The following is a 20,529-nucleotide window of genomic DNA, read 5'->3' as shown; positions in this document are numbered from 1 at the left end:
GCGGGCGGCCCGCCGCGGCCATGCTGCGCAGTCCCGGCCGTCCCGGCCCGCCGCCGCCGCCATCATCACCATCACCCCCAGCACCGCCGCCCCCGTCTCGGCCGCCCTTCCACATCGAGGCGCTGCTCGCCGAGGCGCCGCCGCGCCGCGGCCCCGCCGCTGCCGCCCCCAGCCCCGCTGCTGCCGCCGCCGTGCCGGGCTGGCCCGTGGCGCCGCCGCCGTTGGGGCTGGGGCCGGGGCCGCTGCCGGGCGGCGCCTGGGGTTGGCGCTGGGGCTGCGCCTGGCGCTGGGGCTGCGCCTGGGCCGCCCGGCCCGGCGGCGGCGGTGGTGGCGCAGGTGAGCGGCGGCGCCGCGCTGTGAGGAGGCGGGGGGTGCGTGTGAGGGGGCTGCCTGCGCGCCTGGGAGGGGTGTGTGTGAGGGGGCTGCCTGCGCGCCTGGGAGGGGGTGTGCGTGGTGTGTGAGGGGGCTGCCTGCGCGCCTGTGAGGGGGCGTGCGTGGTGTGTGAGGGGGCTGCCTGCGCGCCTGTGAGGGGGCGTGCGTGGTGTGTGAGGGGGCTGCCTGCGCGCCTGTGAGGGGGCGTGCGTGGTGTGTGAGGGGGCTGCCTGCGCGCCCGGGAGGGGGGTGTGCGGGGTGCGTGAGGGGGCTGCCTGCGCGCCTGGGAGGGGGGGTGTGCGTGGTGCGTGAGGGGGCTGCCTGCGCGCCTGTGGGGGGGTGTGCGGGGTGCGTGAGGGGGCTGCCTGCGCGCCTGTGGGGGGGTGTGCGGGGTGCGTGAGGGGGCTGCCTGCGCGCCCGGGAGGGGGGTGTGCGGGGTGCGTGAGGGGGCTGCCTGCGCGCCTGGGAGGGGGGTGTGCGTGGCGTGTGAGGGGGCTGCCTGCGCGCCTGGGGGGGTGTGCGTGGGGTGTGAGGGGGCTGCCTGCGCGCCTGGGGGGGGGGTGTGCGTGGGGTGTGAGGGGGCTGCCTGCGCGCCTGTGGGGGGGGTGTGCGTGGTGTGTGAGGGGGCTGCCTGCGCGCCTGTGGGGGGGGGGTGTGCGTGGGGTGTGAGGGGGCTGCCTGCGCGCGTGGGGGGGGGTGTGCGTGGTGTGTGAGGGGGCTGCCTGCGCGCCTGTGGGGGGTGTGTGCGTGGTGTGTGAGGGGGCTGCCTGCGCGCCTGTGAGGGGGGTGTGCGTGGTGTGTGAGGGGGCTGCCTGCGCGCCTGTGGGGGGGGTGTGCGGGGTGTGTGAGGGGGCTGCCTGCGCGCCTGTGGGGGGGTGTGCGGGGTGTGTGAGGGGGCTGCCTGCGCGCCTGGGAGGGGGTGTGCGGGGTGTGTGAGGGGGCTGCCTGCGCGCCTGGGAGGGGGTGTGCGTGTGAGGGGGTGTGCGGGGTGTGTGAGGGGGCTGCCTGCGCGCCTGTGGGGGGGGTGTGCGTGTGAGGGCGTGTGCGGGGTGTGTGAGGGGGCTGCCTGCGCGCCTGGGAGGGGGGTGTGCGTGGTGTGTGAGGGGGCTGCCTGCGCGCCTGGGAGGGGGGTGTGCGTGGTGTGTGAGGGGGCTGCCTGCGCGCCTGGGAGGGGTTGTGCGGGGTGTGTGAGGGGGCTGCCTGCGTGCCTGGGAGGGGGGTGTGCGTGGTGTGTGAGGGGGCTGCCTGCGCGCCTGGGAGGGGGGTGTGCGTGGTGTGTGAGGGGGCTGCCTGCGCGCCTGTGAGGGGGGTGTGCGTGGTGTGTGAGGGGGCTGCCTGCGCGCCTGGGAGGGGGGTGTGCGTGTGAGGGTGTGTGTGTGGTGTGTGAGGGGGCTGTGTGCGTGTGAGGGGTGTGTGTGTGCGGGGCGTTGGGGGGTTGCGCGTGTGTGAGGGGGCTGCATGTGCGTGTGAGGGGTGTGTGTGAGGGGTGTGTGTGTGAGGCTGTGCCCTTGTGTGAGGGGTGTGTGTGTGTGAGGCTGTGCCCTTGTGTGAGGGGTGTGTGTGTGCGGGGCGTTGGGGGGTTGCGCGTGTGTGAGGGGGCTGCATGTGCGTGTGAGGGGTGTGTGTGAAGGGTGTGTGTGTGAGGCTGTGCCCTTGTGTGAGGGGTGTGTGTGAGGGGGTGGGGGGTTGTGCTCGTGTGAGGAGTTTGTGTGAGAGGGCTGCGTGTGTGTGTGGTGTGTGAGGGGGGTGTGTGTGTGAGGGGGCTGTGCCCTTGTGTGAGGGGTGTGTGTGTGAGGGGGCTGTGCCCTCGTGTGAGGGGAGTGGGGGGTGTGCTCGTGTGAGGGGGCTGTGTGTGTGTGAGGGTGTATGCATGGGCAGGGTTGTTTGCGGGTGGGAGCATAGGTGTGTCGGGGGAGTAGTTTTTTCCCTCAGGTGTGGGTAAGCTGTGTGGAGGGGGTGTGTGTTTGGGTGAGGGTGTGTGTAGTGTGTGTGGGGGGGATGGGAGTGTAGGGGTGTGCTTGTCAAGGGCAAATGAGTGTGGGTAAGTTTGTGCAAGGCTGTGAGAGTGTGGGGGGTGTGTGTCGTGCAGGAGTGTGTGGGACCATTTGTCAGGTATGGACGAGTGTCTTGGTAATTGGCTGTAGGAGTGCTTTTGTCAGGTAGTGGTTGGGGTTACGTGGATGGGGTGTGTTTGGGAGTGTTTTGGCTGTGCGGACAGGAGTGTGGGTGCAGGTGATGTGTGTGTTTGGATTGTGTGTGCAGGGAGCATGTGTCTTTGTAGAGGGCTGTGGAGGAGTGTGTGCCTGGCAGGTGTTGGTGTAGGGTGTGTGGATTTGCGTGTGTGAGGTGAATTTGTGGATGGCTGCGTGTTCATCTGGGTGACTGCGTGTGGATGGAGGGTGTGCGTGTGTGTAGGGAGTGTGTCCAAAAGCATGCCCCTCCTTTGGAGGGGTGTGTGTGCGCTGGTGTGCATGGGTATGTGTCCGAGTGTGTGGGTGTAGGAGTTCTTGCCTTCCAGGTGTGGATGAGGGTGCGTATGTGTATCCATAGCACATGTGTATTGGTGAAGAGAGTGTGTATGGAGGAGTGCTTTTACCTCCTGATAAGGGAGCGCGTGTGTGTGTGTGTGTGTGTGTGTATTGGTGCAGGGTGTTGTGGATGTACCTATGCAAGGAGTGTGGTTGCACGTTTCTGAACGGCACGTGTGTATTTGTGGAGACTGTATAGCGTGTATGCTTGTAATAAAGGAGGAGATGCCTAGGGAGTGTATTGGTGTGTCTCCTTATAGCGGTGTACTTGTGGGGGGGCAGCGAACCAGCAGAGCCATGTGAGGTGGTGCACAGCGCCTGCGTATATCTGGGGTGCGTGTGTCTGTGCAGCGTGCGACTGTCGGGCACAGGGCCCCTCTGCCTGGGCGCTCTGTTGGCATGACTCTTCCAGCTGCTTGCATGTGGCTTTGGTTTTGCTCTTGCTCAACCAGGAGGGCTTTGGGTGACAAAAACTTACCATTTTCCCCCCCTGCTGCTTTCATTTCATCCGGCCTCCCTTCCAACTCCAGAGCTCAGAGACTTAAAAGGATGAGGCAGTAGAAAAAAGGGAGGGAGAGGAAAGCATTTCCTGACTGTTTTTCCCCTTTTCCCTTCTATAGTGATTGAGGGTAAGTGGCTGATACTAATTATCAATGCTAAATGACTGGCTGAAGTGAGATGATGACACTATTTCCTTCAGGCTTGCTTTTTTGTAGAAGGTTTTGGGTATGGGACAGTCTCTTCACGTGTACCCTCTACCTGCGTTGTAAGGGTTGCTTTGCATATGGTGAAACTGAGTTTTCTTTTCATGCACTAGAAAGGCACTTCAGTGCATTGTGCTTTCATCACGTTTGTGAAAACTTGTAATTTCCCCACGTCTCACCCCTGACAATAATTTCTCCGCCATGCACGCCCCTCTGGTGTTGCGTGGGGCCCCCTTCTGCTAAAGCCACCCCTGTCCGTGTGCGACTTTGCTCTCCCTGGGACCTCTCAGAAGTGAAATCGCTGTGTATTTTTGCAGCGTCTGGCCCCAACAACTGTTTGCACGTTTAGTGCAAAAGCACCTAAAGGAAAAGCTTTTATTGCTGTTTGTGGGATTTAATTATTTACTTTTTAAAGAAAAGAATACTGATTTTTGGTCCTGGTAACCCAGAAAACCCAATCGGGAAGACTGGTAGAGTTACACTGTGGATACAGGCTAGTCCACCACTTTTTTTGTATTTTCATTGAGCTGTATAGTAAGACTTTAAAAACAGAAATTACTCACTTGTTTTGATGAAGTGCTTCAATTCAGAATAGCCGACCCCTTAAACTTTCTTGAAATTCAGTAACTCTCAGTCTTCAGAGCCTGATGCTGTGGTTGTTGCCCAGACAAAACCTCCAATCTGCATCCAAGAAGTTACTTCACTTTTATTAGGAATTCAGATTTGGTTCTGGTAGTTGCAAGATTCAGGTACCTGAAGCATTTGCTACAGTCAATCTATTTTTAACTACTTAGTATAGCTATTTAATATGTATTATTTCTTATACTAGACAGCATCTATGTATTTATGTATGTTATTCTATTGTATTATATCAAATGTACAGATATGGAAAATATAGTAGGCAGCCTGCAAAACTATTTATTTCTACAGAGTATTTCACATTTAAAATTACATATGCTATTATCCAAGTATTAAAATAGGGGGGAAAAAAGTGGTGAGATTATTTTAGTGATGAAAATAGTTTTAAGTGTAATTATGGTTGTTAAGTTGTCAGGTCTCTGTCACACAAATCCTTAAACACCTGCATAACCTCTACCTAATGGATGAGGGGTGAGATGAAGTAGGTTGAAGTGCTCGTTTGTCTGGAGAACGTTACAACATCAGTCATTAAATGAGAGCTAAGTAGCTGCTATGAATCAGCATTGCTTTGTGTAGCAGTTTCACAGGAGTTAAAGAAACTCTCTCAGATGTTACGACAGTCAAATGTCTCGCGTGGCTGTAGTATGCTGCAGCTGCTATACCCTAGTTATATCATAAAATAACTTGGGGTGAAGAGACCTCTGCAGGCCGAATACAACGCTCTGCTCAAAGCAGACCTGGTGTCAGGGCAAGATCACGTTGCTGGTTTTTCAGAACTGTAGTTTGACTGTTCACAACCAGATCCTGCAAACGCGTGCCTGCACGCTCTCCTTTCTGCCCCAGAGCAGGCCTGTTGGCTGTACTAATGAGCTCTCTTTCTTGAAGTTAAGCATCTGCCTGAGTGTTGGCAGGACAGAAACACATCGTTCTATCAGCTTAATAGTTTCACCACCAGAAATATCTCAGTGCTGGCATTAACAAGTTCCTAACGTAATCACAATTGTATTTTGATGCTCGGATGTTTTCATTACGCTCAGCGCCTACTTGTGACCAGTCATCTCATCTGGGTAGACAGGTCCCACTGTGTGGAGGCTTTCTGGGGCACAGAGCAGGAGCAGAGGTCCCTGTGTCCAGCAGTTTGTTGGCAGCGAGCTGGACTGCCTTGTCTGTCTCTTGAATGCTTTACGCTCCAATGTGCAGAGTCTGAATTAATTTACGTGTACCCGTTAACGATTCCAGAACCAGTGTTTTGGATGCAGAGTTTTCCTTGACAACTGCAGCCCCCTTTCCTTAGTCAGCTGTGGGTTCACGGTCTCTCCATCCTGCAGTTCTTCCTGCAGGGAGATCTGGCTCATCTAAAGGCTGGTCAGGAGGACAGAGCTGGCTGCAGTCAGTCCTGTGCCTCCTCCCCGGGGATGATCGTGGGTAATGCAATCACACACTGCTGTTCACTAAGATGGGTGTGAATCCAAGCCTGTGCCACGCTGTGGGCTGTAGAAGCGGCACTGCACTTAGTCCAGTGCAAGTGGATCATGTGACAGTGCTGATGTTGTACTGTATGCTAATTAGTTAATTATTTTTATCGTCAGGCCAAAACTAAATAGAGGGGCTGTGCTTGATGCAGAGACCAGATCCAGTTGTCAATCCTGCTAATGCCTCTGCACATGAGTAACTTCAGGCACAGTTCTTCCAGCCAAGGGAGTGGGGGTAAGGAGCTACAAGAGGGCTGGTGCATTTGTGGACAGCCAGCCTTCATCAAGGCAGAGTCTTCTTGGCTCAGTGTCTTTGGTCAGATCCTGGCCAAATGCAGATACCAAGGGAAGGATAAAAGCAGGGAGTCGGCGTGGGGTAAATTTTCCCAGCCTTTAGACACTTGTGATTAGGGACTCGCTGAGCCGGAGGAGAGGTCTTTGTACTGAAAAGCTCTTGATGGATTTTGTTATGGTATAAAGTTCAGGTATTAGTAGGGGTCAAATCCTGCTCACCTTACTGAGCTGTCCACTTTGGGTCTGTCTGCATGCCCAGGACTGTCCTAGGTTGTATCAGTGGTTAGGTTAGCCCTGCTTCTCTTCTTGGTGTGTTTTTACTGCTTTCACTCAATGTACTTTTGTGCAGCATGTTGTAGCGCAGTCATACTTGGACCTCAGTGTCAGCTGAAGTGAGCTGGGCTTGGTATTTGATAGGGCAGGCACAGCCAGCATGCTGGCACTGGGGGTTTACTGGGAGCTGCGAAGACCGCCTCGATTGCTGCATGTTGATTCCTGCTCCTTGCTTGCAGGTCTGGAGTTGTCTCACTGTGTAGGTGCTGGCTCGCTGGGCCCTCCTGTGCCTTGGAGGTCTGGGGGGCCCTGTAAGATGAAGAGGGTCCGCACAGTCTTCAAACCAGAACAGCTGGAGCGGCTGGAGCAAGAGTTCCTCAAGCAGCAGTACATGGTGGGCACGGAGCGAGTAGACTTAGCTGCAACCCTGCATCTCACTGAGACTCAGGTAAGGAGTAAGGGAGCTGAAGGTAGAGACGTGGATCCGGGATCTGGGTTCGGCCTGTGGTGATTTCCCCCTCCAAGAGCGGCTGGAGGGGAGGATATGATGCCAAGTGACCTATGGAACTCCTTGCTGCAAGATAACATTCAAACAACGTGCTTGAAGGAATGCAGGATAGGTTTAGACATTCTATGAATAAAAAAAGGATGTTCTTATTATCTACGAAGTGGAATAAAAAAGCATTTTGGAGCCCAGACCTTCTTTGCTTTGGAGTTGAGATGGATTGGACTAGTGTAGATTTAAGATAATCTGGAGACAGGTTGTGCAGCGAGTGTCCTTTTGTGACATTGGTTCTAAACTTTTTTCCACTCCTCTGAGCGTGTTTCCCTCCTGCTGAAAGCCACTTCATTACTGTGGAAAGGAGGACTCGTGCAGTCTCTCCTGATGGGATCCAAGTAGAAAATTCAGCTGGGAGGAAAAGAGAGAGCAAAGCAAGGGGATGGAGTGGTGATGGGAGAGCTAGGGAGGGTGTGAACAGCCGGAGAGCAGGCATAGGGGTGGCTGGGTGTCCCTGGCATCTGTGGCTCCTGGCACCCAAGGGCTATTTCTAGCCCTTTTCTTCCCTCAGGCAGCCTTCCCTGTGCAGCTGCCTCCCCCTGAGGCAGATGCCCTGCTGCTTTCTCCCAGATTGTTCTGTCCTCCATAGTGATGCCTATTCCTGCTCACACTCACTGTGAGTCCCCCTCTGTAAGGAACTCTGCTTTTTGGGGACATCTGTCTCAGAAGCATGTTGCAGTACTCACCATTGGAAATGGGGTCCTGGAGATTTGGACTTGCTGTTTGTTAGCCCAGCTGGGGGACTCTGGAAGTGCCGTGGCCTGGACATGCAGAGTCAGGGAGGCTCACTCTGCTGTCATGCTGTTTTCCTGCTAGGTGAAAGTCTGGTTCCAGAATCGGAGGATCAAATGGAGGAAGCAGAGCATGGAGCAGAAGAAGGCAAAGCTGACTCAGTTTGGAGTGATTCAGCCTGCTGCTGCAGACTCAACAGACATCAAGGACCACGAGGAGGACACTGTGGATGTTGAACTTTGAGCAGCTGGTGAGAATCAGCTACCACTGTTTCAGAGCAAAAACTACAACCAGTTTACAGCTGTGTCTGCCCGATGGAGATACTGGGGATGCAGACATATTTGTGCTTCTTTGGTCCAAGCTAGACATTAAGCTCTTACCTGAGCGTTTGAGCTACAGGACTAAACTGCTGCTGGTTGGGAGGAAATCTCCAAACACAGAGGCCCCTGTCTGGTAGCTGTGTGCTGCAGTTCCTGGAGCTTAGTCATCAGGTCAGTTCTGCCTGATGGTGCTGTGGTTGTGGCAAGGCAGCTGATCTCACTCGTTCACTATTGAAGTACCAGGAAGCACAAACCATTTTCAGTAGAGAGGCTGGGGTGCCAATTAGATGGTGTCCCTGACTGTTGTGAGGGACTGTAAGGGCTTCTGAACCCAGGGTCACTTGTGTTGCCTGTTACTGTGTGCTGCTAGGAGAGACACTTGTGCTGGGAGAAGAATCAGCCGGATTGTTTTTTCCTGGGCAATTTGATTCCCATGTTTGCTTGGATTGCAACAAATCAAAGTCCCTTGCTCCTACCCACGAACTGTATCGTTACAGTTGCAGTAAGATGAACAGGGTCTGAGCAAACACCGGAAGTGAGCTGCAGGGCATGCCACTGCCACGACAGCAGGGCTCTATCCCAGGTCTGGTCCTGCCTCTCCTCTGCCCTTGACCTGATCTTAGCTCCATGCAGTTGTGGCAAAGGGGTTCCCACATGGCTGCAGAATCAGGCCCCGGGTGGGAACAAGGCAGCCCGAAGAGTAAGTCTTCCTGAGTGCTCGCAGCCTGGAGCAGAAGTGCCTTCTCCAGTCCTGCTCGCCGTTTGGTGTATTTTTGCCTTTGTTTTGGCTTCTAAAACCCAGATGACAGAACCTGGTGTGTCCCCCTGCCTTCTGGTGTTGCCTTACTTCACCAAGATTATGTGCTGCTGCAGGAGGGATTTAGGCACCCTGGTTCATTGAGGTGTGTGGCCAGGGCTTTTATAAAAAGACAGCTTTCAAACACCTCTGATGCGTCATACACCGCCCCCCCCCCCCCAATCCAGATGTGATTCTGGCCCAGATGGCAGTTGCTGTGTTCTGTCCCAATTACACATTAAGGTGCCGTGGGAAACAGCATCTGGAGCTTTTGGCTAGCGCATCTATAACTGCACAGTGCAGTTAGTAATTTTGTTTTTAGTGGGTGGAAGGGCTTTGAGGGCTCAGGACTAAGTATTGGACTCTCCCTGCCTGTGTTTTAGTAATTCTTAGGGGCTGGTGCCCGTCCCAGCAGCAGCCAAGTGCTCTTAGGTCAGGCTGTGAGCACTCGAGCTGTCAGGTGGCCTTCCTAGGTTTGCCTGGGGTACCAGGCATGATGTCGCATGAGCTCAGGATAATTTATTGTCTCTTTTCTGACCTGGAACACTGTATATCACTTTACTCTTATATTGTTATTTATAGAAAAAACTTTTTTCTTGACAGGTGTCACTTATTTATTTGCTTTACTTTTGTATCATAATAAAAGTCTAGTGTCTTTTAAAAAGAGACATGGGCGTGGCTGGGGGGGAGCCAGGGTTTGCTATCTCTTTGGTTTCTGAGCAGGCAGTGATGCCTGGATGGCTTCTCATGGGACTGGCACTAAGTAGCCTTGGTGAAGCATGGACTTGGTCCACAGTTGCCAGGGTGGTCTAGCCATCCTTTTTGGTATGTTCAGGTTTCACTGTGGCATGCACAGCAGGCTCTGACCCTCGACTGTGGTGACTTTGCATTGTCTCCAGTCTCTAATACCAGGTCTAAAGGACAAGTCTTTGGCGCTACCTTGCCTCACTCTAGTACCCTCTTGCTCTCAGACCTCTGATGTGGATCCCTCATCCTGGTGGCTGAGGGATGCTCCCACCTCATTTTGCAGGAGGTAGTCCTTGGCCTGTTTCAGAGTAGTTGTGGCTCAGGTCCCCTCTTTCTCCAGCCCAATCAGAAACCTTTGATCTAAAAAGTGGGGTTGGGTGCACAAATAGTGCCAGAAATCACCAGTGCTTGCCACAGTCGCTATGTGACGCCCTAGGAGGACACAATTCATCAGCCACCCAGGTCACCTCTGTGGCCTCCTGCTCTCCATACCTCTGTGGGCCTGGGGCTTATAGCAATAGCCACTTTGCTTCAGAGAAACAACCCTGCTGTGCAGGCTGTGAAGACTCCATGAACCATCAGTGAAACGGGACCAATGACGTTCTCAGGTGTGACTGATACGCACAAGCAAAGGGGAATGTCTCATATCTTTGCAGCTTTTACAATATTTCTATGTGTTTTGCTTGAAAAATAGGCTGAACTGTGTTTCAAAGAGCAGTGCACTGCTAGTGCGAGCTGGAGTACTGTTTCCTCTGAGATATTTCACAGGGAAAAATTCTTTTTTTTTTTTTTTTGTTCCTCTCACTCTTCCTTTGTTGTTACTATAGGAAATACAGCAAGTAAAAAAAAAAAAAAAGAAATCCACCTTTTCCTCCTTCTAATAAGACCCCAGCTGCCAAGAAGTTAACTGCTTTCAAACAGCAGAAGTCATGAAAAGGTGTTGTCTTCTCACCCATTCTCATTTCCGACATGCCAACCGAAACACGAAAGCAGTTTTTTCCGCACGCTTCCTTGTGTGTTGGCTGGTGAAGCCATGCATGCTTGGAAGCGAGCAGGGACAGCTCTGGAACAGATCAGCTGAAAACTTATTTGCAAAGATGATGTTTCCGACCTGTAAGGGTTGGCAAACGGGAGGAAAACACCTTGCCAGTTTTAGTTTTCGAGTGGAATTAAATGCAGACAAAATGTTTGTGGGAAACTGATCAGCTGTGACACAGCTGACCGGCAAAAGAGGTAACTCGGTCTCTCATAGCTCTGGGTCAGTTCCTGCAGAGTTAGAACTATGTTTATCCTAAGAAAGGTAATGTCTGCTTAGCGCTGGTGCAGTTTCGGACTGCCGCCCCTGGAGAGGTAGGGGGACACGGCCAGACGTCCCTGGCTGACCCACTCTCCTGTGCTCTCCCGGGCCGCTATTTCGGAAAAAAAAAAATCAGCTTTGCGAATAAGTTTTTGAGTTTGGGCTGCAGGCACCGGGGCTGCGACTCGTTGAGCGAGGGGATGGCGAGTTTTAACAGGGGAAAGTGGAAGCGTCGCTGGCCGGGCTGATGAAGCGTGAAGCCGATGCTGCAGGGCAGCAGGACGCTACTTTTACGATAACAGCCCTTCTGCCGACGGTTAAGTACGAAGGTGCTGTTCAAACGTCCCTCGGCGGTTAGCGTTTCTTCTCCTTCGGAGCCGCAGCATCGGCCCTGGGCGAAGCCCCCTTTTCCAGCCGCATCCGTGATGCAGCCCAAAGCCGACAGTGACATCTAGCGACTCCCGCGGTGCCCAGAAACACGCCGGTTTTGCCCTGTCCCCACACCTGCGGCCATCACCGGGGCGCTCAGGAGCAGGCCTGAGCGCCAGCTGTGTTTCGGCCTAAATACGTACGAACGCCGCGTTTTCTGGGGTTTTGCGCCCCAGCAGGGTCCCAGGCCGCCGGGGGCAGGAAGCGGTGAGGGGCTTGTTTTGGGGGCACCTGAGGAGCCTAAAAACACCCCCCTGCTCCGGCCACTCGCGGTTTGGGTACCACTGCCAGATTCCTCCCCCATGTGGGGGGCAGTTAAAAAAAAAAAAAAAACACCCAAACACCCCGTTTCTCCATGGCGGAGAGAGAGCCAAGCGGCTGGCTAGCTGCAGAAGCGGCTGCGGCCCCATTTTGGGGGGGTGGCGGTGGGGGCCGGGCTAAGATGGACGTCGGCCCTCGTTCGGCCCTTCTGCAGCCCGTCAGCCATCTTCAGCGGGAGAGGGGGGGCCCCTGCCGGGGCGAGGAGGAAGAGGAAGAGGAAGGCACGTTGCCCGTCCCCGGGGAAGTCGCCGCCCGAAGATGGCCGCCTCCGTGGGGGACGCGTGTGGCGGCGGGGCGGGAGGCCGGGGAGCCGCGGCCGAGGCGCGTTTCATCAGCAGCGCCAAGGTGAGGTCCCCGGCCTCCGTCCGCCTTCTCCTGGCCGCTCCGCCGGCGACCCTGGGGCGGCCGCGTTGGCGGGTCGCTGCCGGGAGGGCCGGGGCTGGGGGGGGGTGGGAATCCATCCCTGCCGCTGCGTTGGGTGAAATAATCCCGTTATTCGCCACGGCGAATGCTCCGGGAGGCGTTGGCGGGGTGGGGGGAGAAACGCCGGATAGTCCCACCTCACCCCAGCCAGGGTGGGGGATCCATGGGGCGACTTGGGTGGCCTACGGACACCTCCCTGCGCGGTTTTTTAGGTTTCAGGTCCGTTCGTGTGGTTGGTTGGTTTTTTTTTTTCTTTTGCCTTTTTTGTCCCACTACCCCCCCTCCCCAATGACGGCCCCGTCTCGCTTCGCAGGGGAAAGGCCTGTTCGCCACCAGGAGCATCCACAAAGGGGACACCATCTTCGTGGAGCGGCCCGTGGTGGCGGCGCAGTTCCTCTGGAACGCGCTGTACAACTACAGAGGTGAGCGGCCCGTCGCGACTAACCCCCTCGCCCGCTTTATCGAGCCGCCTGCCGGGTGCCGGCCGGCGGGAGAAGCACGGCGGACGACGCGCCAGCGGGGCTGGCTCCAGATCAGAGGTGGTGGGCTCCGGTGCTGTTGATACCAGCTGTGCTGGCTCATCCGCGGTCTCACTGTGCCGTCCGGTTGTGTTTTCTCCCCGCAGCCTGCGATCACTGCCTGCGGGCTTTGGAGACGGCGGAGGAAAACGCCCAGCGGCTGCTGGGGAGAAGCTCCCAGGTGCTGCCTCACCCAGAGCAGTGCAGCATCCGGAAAGACCTGCACCAGCAGTGTCCCCAGTGCCAGGTACGAGGCCACCGGGAAGGAGCATGATCTTCTTGGGGCTGCTGACTCCTTTAGAGCATCTAGCCAAACACTTAGTCTGGCTTTCTGCCCCAAATGCTGCATGAGTTCATCCCTGTAGGCTTCACTCAACTCCTCGGGGGAGTTTTCATCTCCTAGGGCCCAGGGAGGGATTTACCGTGCTGTAAAATTGGTGTCTGCTCTTCCCTTCTCCCTCTTGCGACTGCCAAAGAGCCGGGGCTCTGCTCTAGCAGGCAGATGGGGCATGGCCAGGGCCCAGCACTTGCTTTGCCTGCTGCTGCAGCTAACGCCGGGCGCTGTGCCCCTTGCTCTAGGTGACGTACTGCAGTGCTGAATGCAGGCAGTCCGCTTTGGAGCAGTATCACCAGGTCCTCTGCCTCGGCCCGTCCCGCGAGGACCCCACGCACCCCCTCAACAAGCTGCAGGAGGCATGGAGGTAGGGGACCAACCCACCTGTCGCTGCGGGGGCAAAGGGGGTGGCTCTCCCAGGCTGGGTGACACTTGTTGGAGACAGTCCTGGCTTTCTATCCCTGCACAAAGTGGCTGGTGGGACCTGGTGGCTGTGAGACACTGCTCCCCTCCAAAACCCAGGGCTGTGTGCCGCTCGGCAGCACAGGAGTTGGGACACGGGGCTGAGCAGTTCTTGGTTTTTCTCCCAGTGAAGGGCTACGAAGCACTGAGCAGCGCATCCCTCACTCCTGCAATTTAACAGTGCATCTGCACATCTCCAGCCTCCTGGACATCTGCCTCGCAGCACTCCTGCGGGTATATAAGTAGCTATCCCTGCTTGCAGGTGACAAAACGGGCACAGAGAGGAGAAGTGATGTCGCTGACCCAAAGATGTCACAAATTCCAGCTCTTGTTGCAGTCCTGCGCTTTGTATGGGACCGGGATCTATTCCCCAGGCGGTATTTGAGCAGGATGGTTGGGGATTATTTGTATGCTTGGTGCAGACAGGCAGGCACAGGCTTCTCCTCCTTGCCCTTCGCAGCGCTGGGTCCCCACGCGGTCATGCTGGGCTAGCTGCTTTGGTGTGACGGGTGAGCGCAGGCCTGACTGCGTGCACGAGGCTGCTTCTGCCTCCCTCCAGCTTTTTCCTTCCATATCAGCACTAATCTGCTCATCTCTCTTCTTCCCTTTTATCCCTGCAGAAACATGCATTACCCACCGGAGACTTCCAGCATTATGCTGATGGCCAGGATGGTTGCCACCGTCAAACAGGTACGTCTGTGATTTGGGGCCACAACTACCAATTCTTGTTTTTTTCTTCCTGTTGTTGCTGTTGTTCCCAAGGACTGATCTCTTCTCCAGTGGTCAGAAAAGCAGGGTCCTGCTTGAAGAGGTTGCGACATCGAGTGATCCTTGGTCACGGGGATGACAGGCAGCAGAGAAGACTGCTGTGTCCTGAGCCAAGCAGGACTTTTTTTCCTTACTGAATTAACACACGTTTTTTAGAAGTGAACCTTTCCTCTGGCTCTGTTTCTTTTGCCCAGCTTTACTCTGACAGTAAACTACTGCTGTGTGAATGCTTCTGCTGCCTCTTGATAGCAGGCTGGATAGCTCTGAGCTCAGTGGGGCTTGCCTCCTCCAGCCTTCCTCCTGGCTGGTGAGGAAAGCGGTGTTAGTGCAGTGTATTTGCTTGATTTCTTTTTTAGGCTAAGGACAAGGACTGGTGGATCAAGGTCTTCTCCCAGTTCTGCAGTAAGACAGCAAACGAAGAGGAGGAGATTGTGCATAAGCTGCTGGGGGACAAATTTAAGGTAAGAGCCTGGCAGCCGAACGGGTTGAGTGCTGGGAACCCCTGAGCCTGCTGTCTCCCAGCTCGCATGTGCAAATCCACGGATGTGGAAGCCCCGTTACTGCTGGGATGGGAGCAGGCTCTCAGTGCAGGGGTTTGTGGTCCTGTGCACGGCGGGTCCCAGCACCTAGGGGTGCAGCAGTGAGCAGGCTGGCTTGGGCGCACTGCCCGGGCTGGGAAGCTAAGTATGTGCTGGGCTGGCACTGGGATGGGAGATGCTGGAGATGCCAAAGTGGGGTGCCCAGCCCCATCAGGGCTCCTGGCTGAGCTGACAGAGAGGGAACGGGTCACTTAGCAGGCTTTGGGGCACTGCAGAAGAACAAGCTGGTAGTTTCAGTGACAGAGACGCTTCTACTTGGCAATGGGACAGGATGATATTTAGCTGCTGAACGGGTGGCTTTTGCTGCTCTGAGGGCAGCAGCCTCCAGCTTTGCAGTGAAGGCCAAGAAGCCTGACTCCTGAGCCTTGTGGCTTGTGCTGGGCTCAGCTGTAGGCCCGGATGGGATGCCCAGTGGCATCTTCCCACCTTGATGATGTTGCCATTTCCTGCCAGGGCCAGCTGGAACTGCTGCGGTTGCTCTTCACGGAAGCTCTTTACGATGAACACGTCAGCAGGGTGAGTGGAGCGACCTCCCAGTTAGCCCAGGAGCGTGGCGGCACCTTCCTTTTTGCGCTAGTCCCTCTGGGTCACATCTGCCCCAGACTCCCCTGGGAGTCCACTTCCCCCAAAGCTCCCCGTGGGATAGGAGGCACGTGTTTGTGTGTGTGTGCATGCAGGGCAGTGTGCAGCTGGGTCAGCAAGTGGGTCTTCTTTGGCACGTGCTGATGGATCAAAAGTGTGGGCAGCAGGTGGGGGTCCCTTTTCTGAGGGAGACCCACTGGTCACAATATCTGGGCTGGCCTCACGTGTGTGTGAGCATCTCCACCCTGAAAATCATGACAGAGCATAAAATCAGAGCTGCAGAGTTCTGTGCCTCAGTTTCCCCCACAGGGTCTCACTCCCTAGGCATCTCTAGGGGACCGTTGCTTTGCTGAGGCCGAGCACTTGTGAGCAGGCCACCAGTGCTGGCCCCAGCAGTGGGGTGTGGAGTGGGGTGCTGCTGCGAGCTGGCCAGGGCTCAGCCACTCTCTCATCTCCCTCCTGCAGTGGTTCACTCCTGAAGGCTTTCAATCCCTCTTTGCCCTCGTTGGGACCAACGGCCAAGGCATAGGAACCAGGTAACGGGGCTTTCTAGTCGCTTCTTGCAGGGTGGCAGAGATGTGGCATGGAGGGGAGGGACAGTCCGTACATCCATGATGCCCTGGGTAATGGCTGGGTTCAGCCTGGGCTATAATGGTGTCCCTCTGCTTCCCCGATAGCTCTCTGAGCCAGTGGGTACATGCTTGCGATGCCCTGGATCTCCCCATGCCGCAGCGAGAGCAGCTGGACGCCTTCATCGACCAGCTCTACAAGGATATCGAGAAGGGTAAGGCTCCAGGGTGGCCACGGGCAGTGTCAGGAAGCCTCATTTGCAGGTCTCAGTGGGGTTTCTGCTCCCAGGGACTCCTCCCCTCATGCAGGGACTAGCAGAGATTCCCACTGGGGATCAGGAGATCCTACTTGCCTCGGTCCATGTGAGCCATGCCTCATGCCATTGCTACCTGGACAGGGCAGGTCCGAGTTTGTGAGCAGCATGGCCCAGGCGCACTGTGGCAGGCTGAGGTGGCTGAAGGGAGATCTAGAGAGGTCCCATGCAGAAAGTCTAGCTTATAGCGACATGGAAAGACCTATTTACCATTTTTTTGACTGACTTAGGTTTGCCCCTTTGAGGAGCTGCTGAGGCAGCTGTGTGAGGGACAGGGGAGTGAGCATCTGCTTGAACTGGGGGCGCAAATCTCCATGTCCTCCATGCCTCTTGGAGGTGAGGGAAAGCGGCTTGGAAACCACCCTCCAGCATGGAGACCCTAAAGCAAGCACTAGCTGGATGCATGTGTGTGTTCAGTGTTGACAGACATCCCCCCATGCATGCACCAAGCTGAGTGTGTGGAAGAGCCAGAATGGCTCATGTAAAGCCTTAACCCCCCTTTCTGTGCTGCAGAGTCAGGAGAGTTCCTCAACTGCGAGGGATCGGGTCTCTACGTGCTCCAGAGCTGCTGTAAGTAAAACCAAGGTCTTGGAGTCTTGGAGGAAAACTAATAGTGAGGATAAGGATATCCAGTACTAGACCGTTTTGCATTTTCCTAAAAGCCTCTGGGTGGGATGGGATGGGATGGGATGGGATGGGTGCTGCCCTGGGGCTTAGTTGCTCTCTCAGGGTCTCCTAGCATCTTTCCCAGCTATGAAGGGGTCAGTCCTGGCTTGAACAGACTCAGACATGATGTGGGCTCCGGGAGCTGCATGTGCAGTTAGCAAAAAGACTAGCAGAGCTGGGTGCTGAGCCAAGGTTCTCCCTTAGACTAAACAGAGCAACTGCTCTGCTGGTGACCCTGGACCCCCTAGTCCCCAGTGTGAGCAGAGAGTGTCTTGCTGGTGTCCCCAGGGCAGACGAGGTGGCCACAGCACAGTGCTTCTGTATCGTTAGCCAGGCCACGTCCCTCTGTCGGATGCACCGGCTCCTGGCGTGTCCCTGGCCACTGCTAGCCTGGAAAGCATGGGCCGGCAGATGAAGCTGGCCTGGTGCATGGCCCATCAGGGATGCCAGGTCAAGCCCTGCTAGCTGTGCTGGGAGCTCCAGCCTCTGCCTTCCCCTTTTTCTGGAGATGTCCTCACAGCTGAGCCCCATCTTTCCCGTAGGTAACCACAGTTGCATCCCCAATGCTGAGACGTCTTTCCCGGACAACAACTTCCTCCTGCATCTGACAGCCCTGGAGGACATCGAGGCAGGAGAGGTGAGCCAGCAGGGCCGAGCCAAGCCCAGGGCAACGGTGCACCTTGGTGGAGGGGCTCATTGCTGGCAGGGGGCAGACTATGTCACCATGTCCCCTACCTCCCCTGCGGACCACAGCCCCGCACCTCCCACCTCTTCTGTTGCCCTGGCAGAGGAGGGTTTGCCTGGCCGTGGTGAATTCACAGCTCGTCCCATGCAGGGGCTGCTCATGTTTCCACCCGGCTCTTGAAGGGACCGGTACAAACTCTGCTGCTTTGGGTTTGTAGGAACTGGCTCTCAGCCAGGCCTGTTTCTCTTTGCCCGGCAGGAAATCTGCATCAGTTATTTAGATTGCTGCCAGAGGGATCGGAGCAGACACAGCCGCCACAAGATACTCAGGTGGGGGCTGCTCGGAGGGACCAGGGGGGACATGGCACCTGGGGTTGCACCAGAGCTTTCCTTTGCACCCCTGCCTGGGCTGCATCCCTCCTTGGGGCCCGCAGCCTGCCCTGGTGTGTGGTTGGGCACGTGCCGGTGTGCAAGATGGTCTGCATGTGGCAGGGGTGTTTACATGTCAGGGTGCGCACGCAGCGTGCGGGGCTTTTGGGCTTCATCCACACTGCGGTCAGACCTTGGGGGACTTGTCTGTAAGTGAGGCTTATCAAACTGCAAACCCTCCGGGCTTGCAAACCCGTGGACATCGTGTTTAGCTCCTTCGTGGCTGCTCCATCCCTGTTCCCCCATTCTCCCACCCAGCCTCAGTGTCGGGGTTGTGCCTCTCTCAACCCCATTGCTCTTTCTCCTTCTCCTGTCCCCCCTTCCAGGGAGAACTACTTGTTTACCTGTTCGTGTCCCAAGTGCCTAGCGCAAGCCGACGATGCCGACGTGACGTCGGACGACGAGGAGGAGGGCGAAGGGGAGACGGATGATGCTGAGCTGGAGGATGAGATGACCGACGTTTGACCCTGGGCCCCGGAGGAAAGAGAAAGGCAGGGAAGAGGGGGTCCTCCAAGACGCAGCAGCTTTAATACTAGAAACAGGGTTGTGTTGTGGGGTCGGGGTGGGAGGCCACGTGCTGGCAGTGGGCACGAAGGTCTGGTGGTGTGGGGCAGCGAGGGAGCCGGAGGCAGGCCCTGCTCCTGGCTGTCCTTGTTGTGCGCTCTGTGCGTGCGTGTGCGTGCGTGTGTGTGTGTGTGTGTGTGTGCGCGATGCTATCCCCATCCTCCCTGCGAGGAGAGCTCGTGAGCTGCATTTCCAGTGGTCCTCCAGTGCATCCTGGTCCCTGGCGGTGCCTGCCGTTGCTTGCAGGAGATGCTAGAGGAAAGCGGGGTCCGGCCAGCCCTTGGGCCAGGGTAGGGGACGTCACAGGCTAGCAGCGGTTGTGTTGTGGCCACCTCCAAGGCTGCTCTGCCGTGTCTGTGCCGGCCGCGGATGCGGAGGAGCGTGCCCTTTCCTACCCCGCAGGGATGAGGGGAATGTGCATGTGTGCGTGTGTTTGTGCACGAGGGTTACTATTTAATGTCTATATTAGCACTATCTACACACTAAGGAGCTGGGGTCCTTATATATACTCCATTTCACCTTGGCTTGGCTTGCAGCAAGCAAGGGGTGAAGTGATTCTGCAGGTGGGACAGGGATGGGTTAGGGGTGGCTCAGCGAGCCCAGCGAGGAGAGAGGGGCCGGGGCTGGCACGGGCATCCCTCCTGCCTGGTGTCCTTGGGAGCTCCAGTCCTGCAGACAGGGCGTGCAGAGGGCACAGAGGGGTATCAGACCTTGCTAGGAGCATCTGTCCTCTTGTAGGGCTGCAGGATGGGGCTGAGGAGGAAGAGACCTGCCTTGCCAAAGCCCAGCCTGGCTTTGCATCCTTCAGGGGAGACCCGTGTTTCTTTGCCAGGTGCCTCTCGGGCAGCAGTGTGGGCAAGCCTTTGTGGCTCTGCGAGCTCGATAGGGCTGGCAGCTCTTGCTCTTGTGTTGAACATGATCCTGGCAGCCGCTCTGAGACATCCCACTGTTTGTTGGGTGCCGGAGATGGGGCTAGGCGCTTGGTGCCTGCAGACCCCGGGCTGTTACAGCTGGGTTGTGCTGGCCCCAGCCTCACTGATACCCACGTACCGCCAAGTGCACGTTGATGCCATCGGGACAAAACACTGAGGCTGGTTGCTTTTATTTCCTCTTCCGGCTCGTGTCTGCTATGAACTGTTGTTTCTGACTGATTCTTGCTGGATACGAGGGACAGTATTTCCTTTGAACGATGCAAAGCCCTGCGCAGCGATCGCTAGGCTGTTCAGGGAGGGGGGGGTGTCCAGCCAGGCTGCTGCTAGCGCAGAGCTAACATGGGCTATGGCATTGCATAAGCAAAGTCATCTCCCAAAAGCCAAAAGGGACCCCCTGGAGCCAGGCTGCTGTGGGGCATGAGCCGACCCTCCAGGGCGTCCTGCCGCAGGCTGCATCAGGAGGACGGGTGCGAGCAGGAGCCATCGTACCGGGGCCGCAGCGTGGCGCTTGCGTGTTTCCAGGCGCAAGACAGGATGCTGGCAGGAGTTAGCGCTGACTCCAGGCACCGCGTGGAGATGTCACCGGACCCAGAGGCTTGTCATCCACCCCGTGCTGTTGGGACCCTGGGAAGCTCACCTGGGCGGCGAAGCTTGGCCCCGTCGTTTCACTTCCCGCTTCTCGCGCTAGCACGATGCGGTGGCCGGGTCTCTGCATCGTGAGGTTGGACGGTGCTTCCCCCCAGCCGGCGCTTTCGGTCCCCTCCCCACGGCCCCAGTCTTGCCTTAAGACTTGGGTTTTACCTCCTCCTGGGCTGCTCATGGAGGGGAGCAGTTGCTTTGGTTTGGGTTTGGGCCTCGGCGCGGGCAGAAACGTACCCGCGGCGGCTGGATCGCAGGACCGAGGGGGATGCTGCAGGGAAGCAGAAACGGGCACCTCCGACACTATTGTCCCCACCAGCCCTGCACCCCTGCTGCTTGTCCCCAGCCCCGAGGCGTCCCGGGGCCTTGCGCCCTTCAGTGTTCGTAATAAACTGAGACTGGTGAAAAGCGGGGCGGCGTCGTTCGTACTATTTAACCGGAGGGTGGCGAGTGCAGAGCTGGGGGCCGTGATCCGGGGGCCAGCCCCGCAGGGCTGGGCTCAGGGATGAGGTTTACTGGGAAAGATGTTAGGGGATGAGATTTGTCCCTTCATTCCCCATCCA

At 56.7% G+C, this 20,529-nt stretch overlaps 2 protein-coding genes across 5 annotated transcripts; both read left to right on the top strand.

Annotated features, from left to right (window-relative positions):
- Nucleotides 1-301: 301 nt before the first annotated feature.
- On the top strand, nt 302-9,370 carry LOC104148610 (homeobox protein not2). 3 transcript variants are annotated; one of them, XM_068943834.1, is made up of 3 exons: nt 302-336; nt 6,522-6,730; nt 7,658-9,370. In XM_068943834.1, exons 2-3 carry the CDS (start codon nt 6,599-6,601, stop codon nt 7,814-7,816), a joined length of 291 nt encoding a protein of 96 aa, XP_068799935.1. In that variant the 5' UTR covers nt 302-336; nt 6,522-6,598; the 3' UTR covers nt 7,817-9,370. The 3 variants fall into 3 exon arrangements, with proteins under 3 accessions (XP_068799935.1, XP_068799934.1, XP_009680145.1); XM_068943833.1 differs by lacking the exon at nt 302-336 and adding an exon at nt 3,469-3,529; XM_009681850.2 differs by lacking the exon at nt 302-336 and having other exon boundaries at nt 4,467-6,730.
- A 2,216-nt stretch (nt 9,371-11,586) lies between these two features.
- On the top strand, nt 11,587-20,377 carry SMYD5 (SMYD family member 5). 2 transcript variants are annotated; one of them, XM_068943830.1, is made up of 13 exons: nt 11,587-11,828; nt 12,220-12,328; nt 12,532-12,671; nt 13,004-13,125; nt 13,841-13,910; nt 14,345-14,449; nt 15,041-15,103; nt 15,635-15,705; nt 15,847-15,953; nt 16,566-16,622; nt 17,261-17,355; nt 17,662-17,732; nt 18,158-20,377. In XM_068943830.1, exons 1-13 carry the CDS (start codon nt 11,742-11,744, stop codon nt 18,294-18,296), a joined length of 1,236 nt encoding a protein of 411 aa, XP_068799931.1. In that variant the 5' UTR covers nt 11,587-11,741; the 3' UTR covers nt 18,297-20,377. The 2 variants fall into 2 exon arrangements, with proteins under 2 accessions (XP_068799931.1, XP_068799932.1); XM_068943831.1 differs by lacking the exon at nt 17,662-17,732 and having other exon boundaries at nt 11,680-11,828.
- The last annotated feature ends 152 nt before the right edge of the window (nt 20,378-20,529 follow it).

The sequence above is a fragment of the Struthio camelus genome, chromosome 4, assembly GCF_040807025.1.
Source record: "Struthio camelus isolate bStrCam1 chromosome 4, bStrCam1.hap1, whole genome shotgun sequence".
In the NCBI taxonomy this organism is placed as follows: domain Eukaryota; kingdom Metazoa; phylum Chordata; class Aves; order Struthioniformes; family Struthionidae; genus Struthio; species Struthio camelus.
This window is presented reverse-complemented; position numbering and strand designations above follow the sequence as displayed.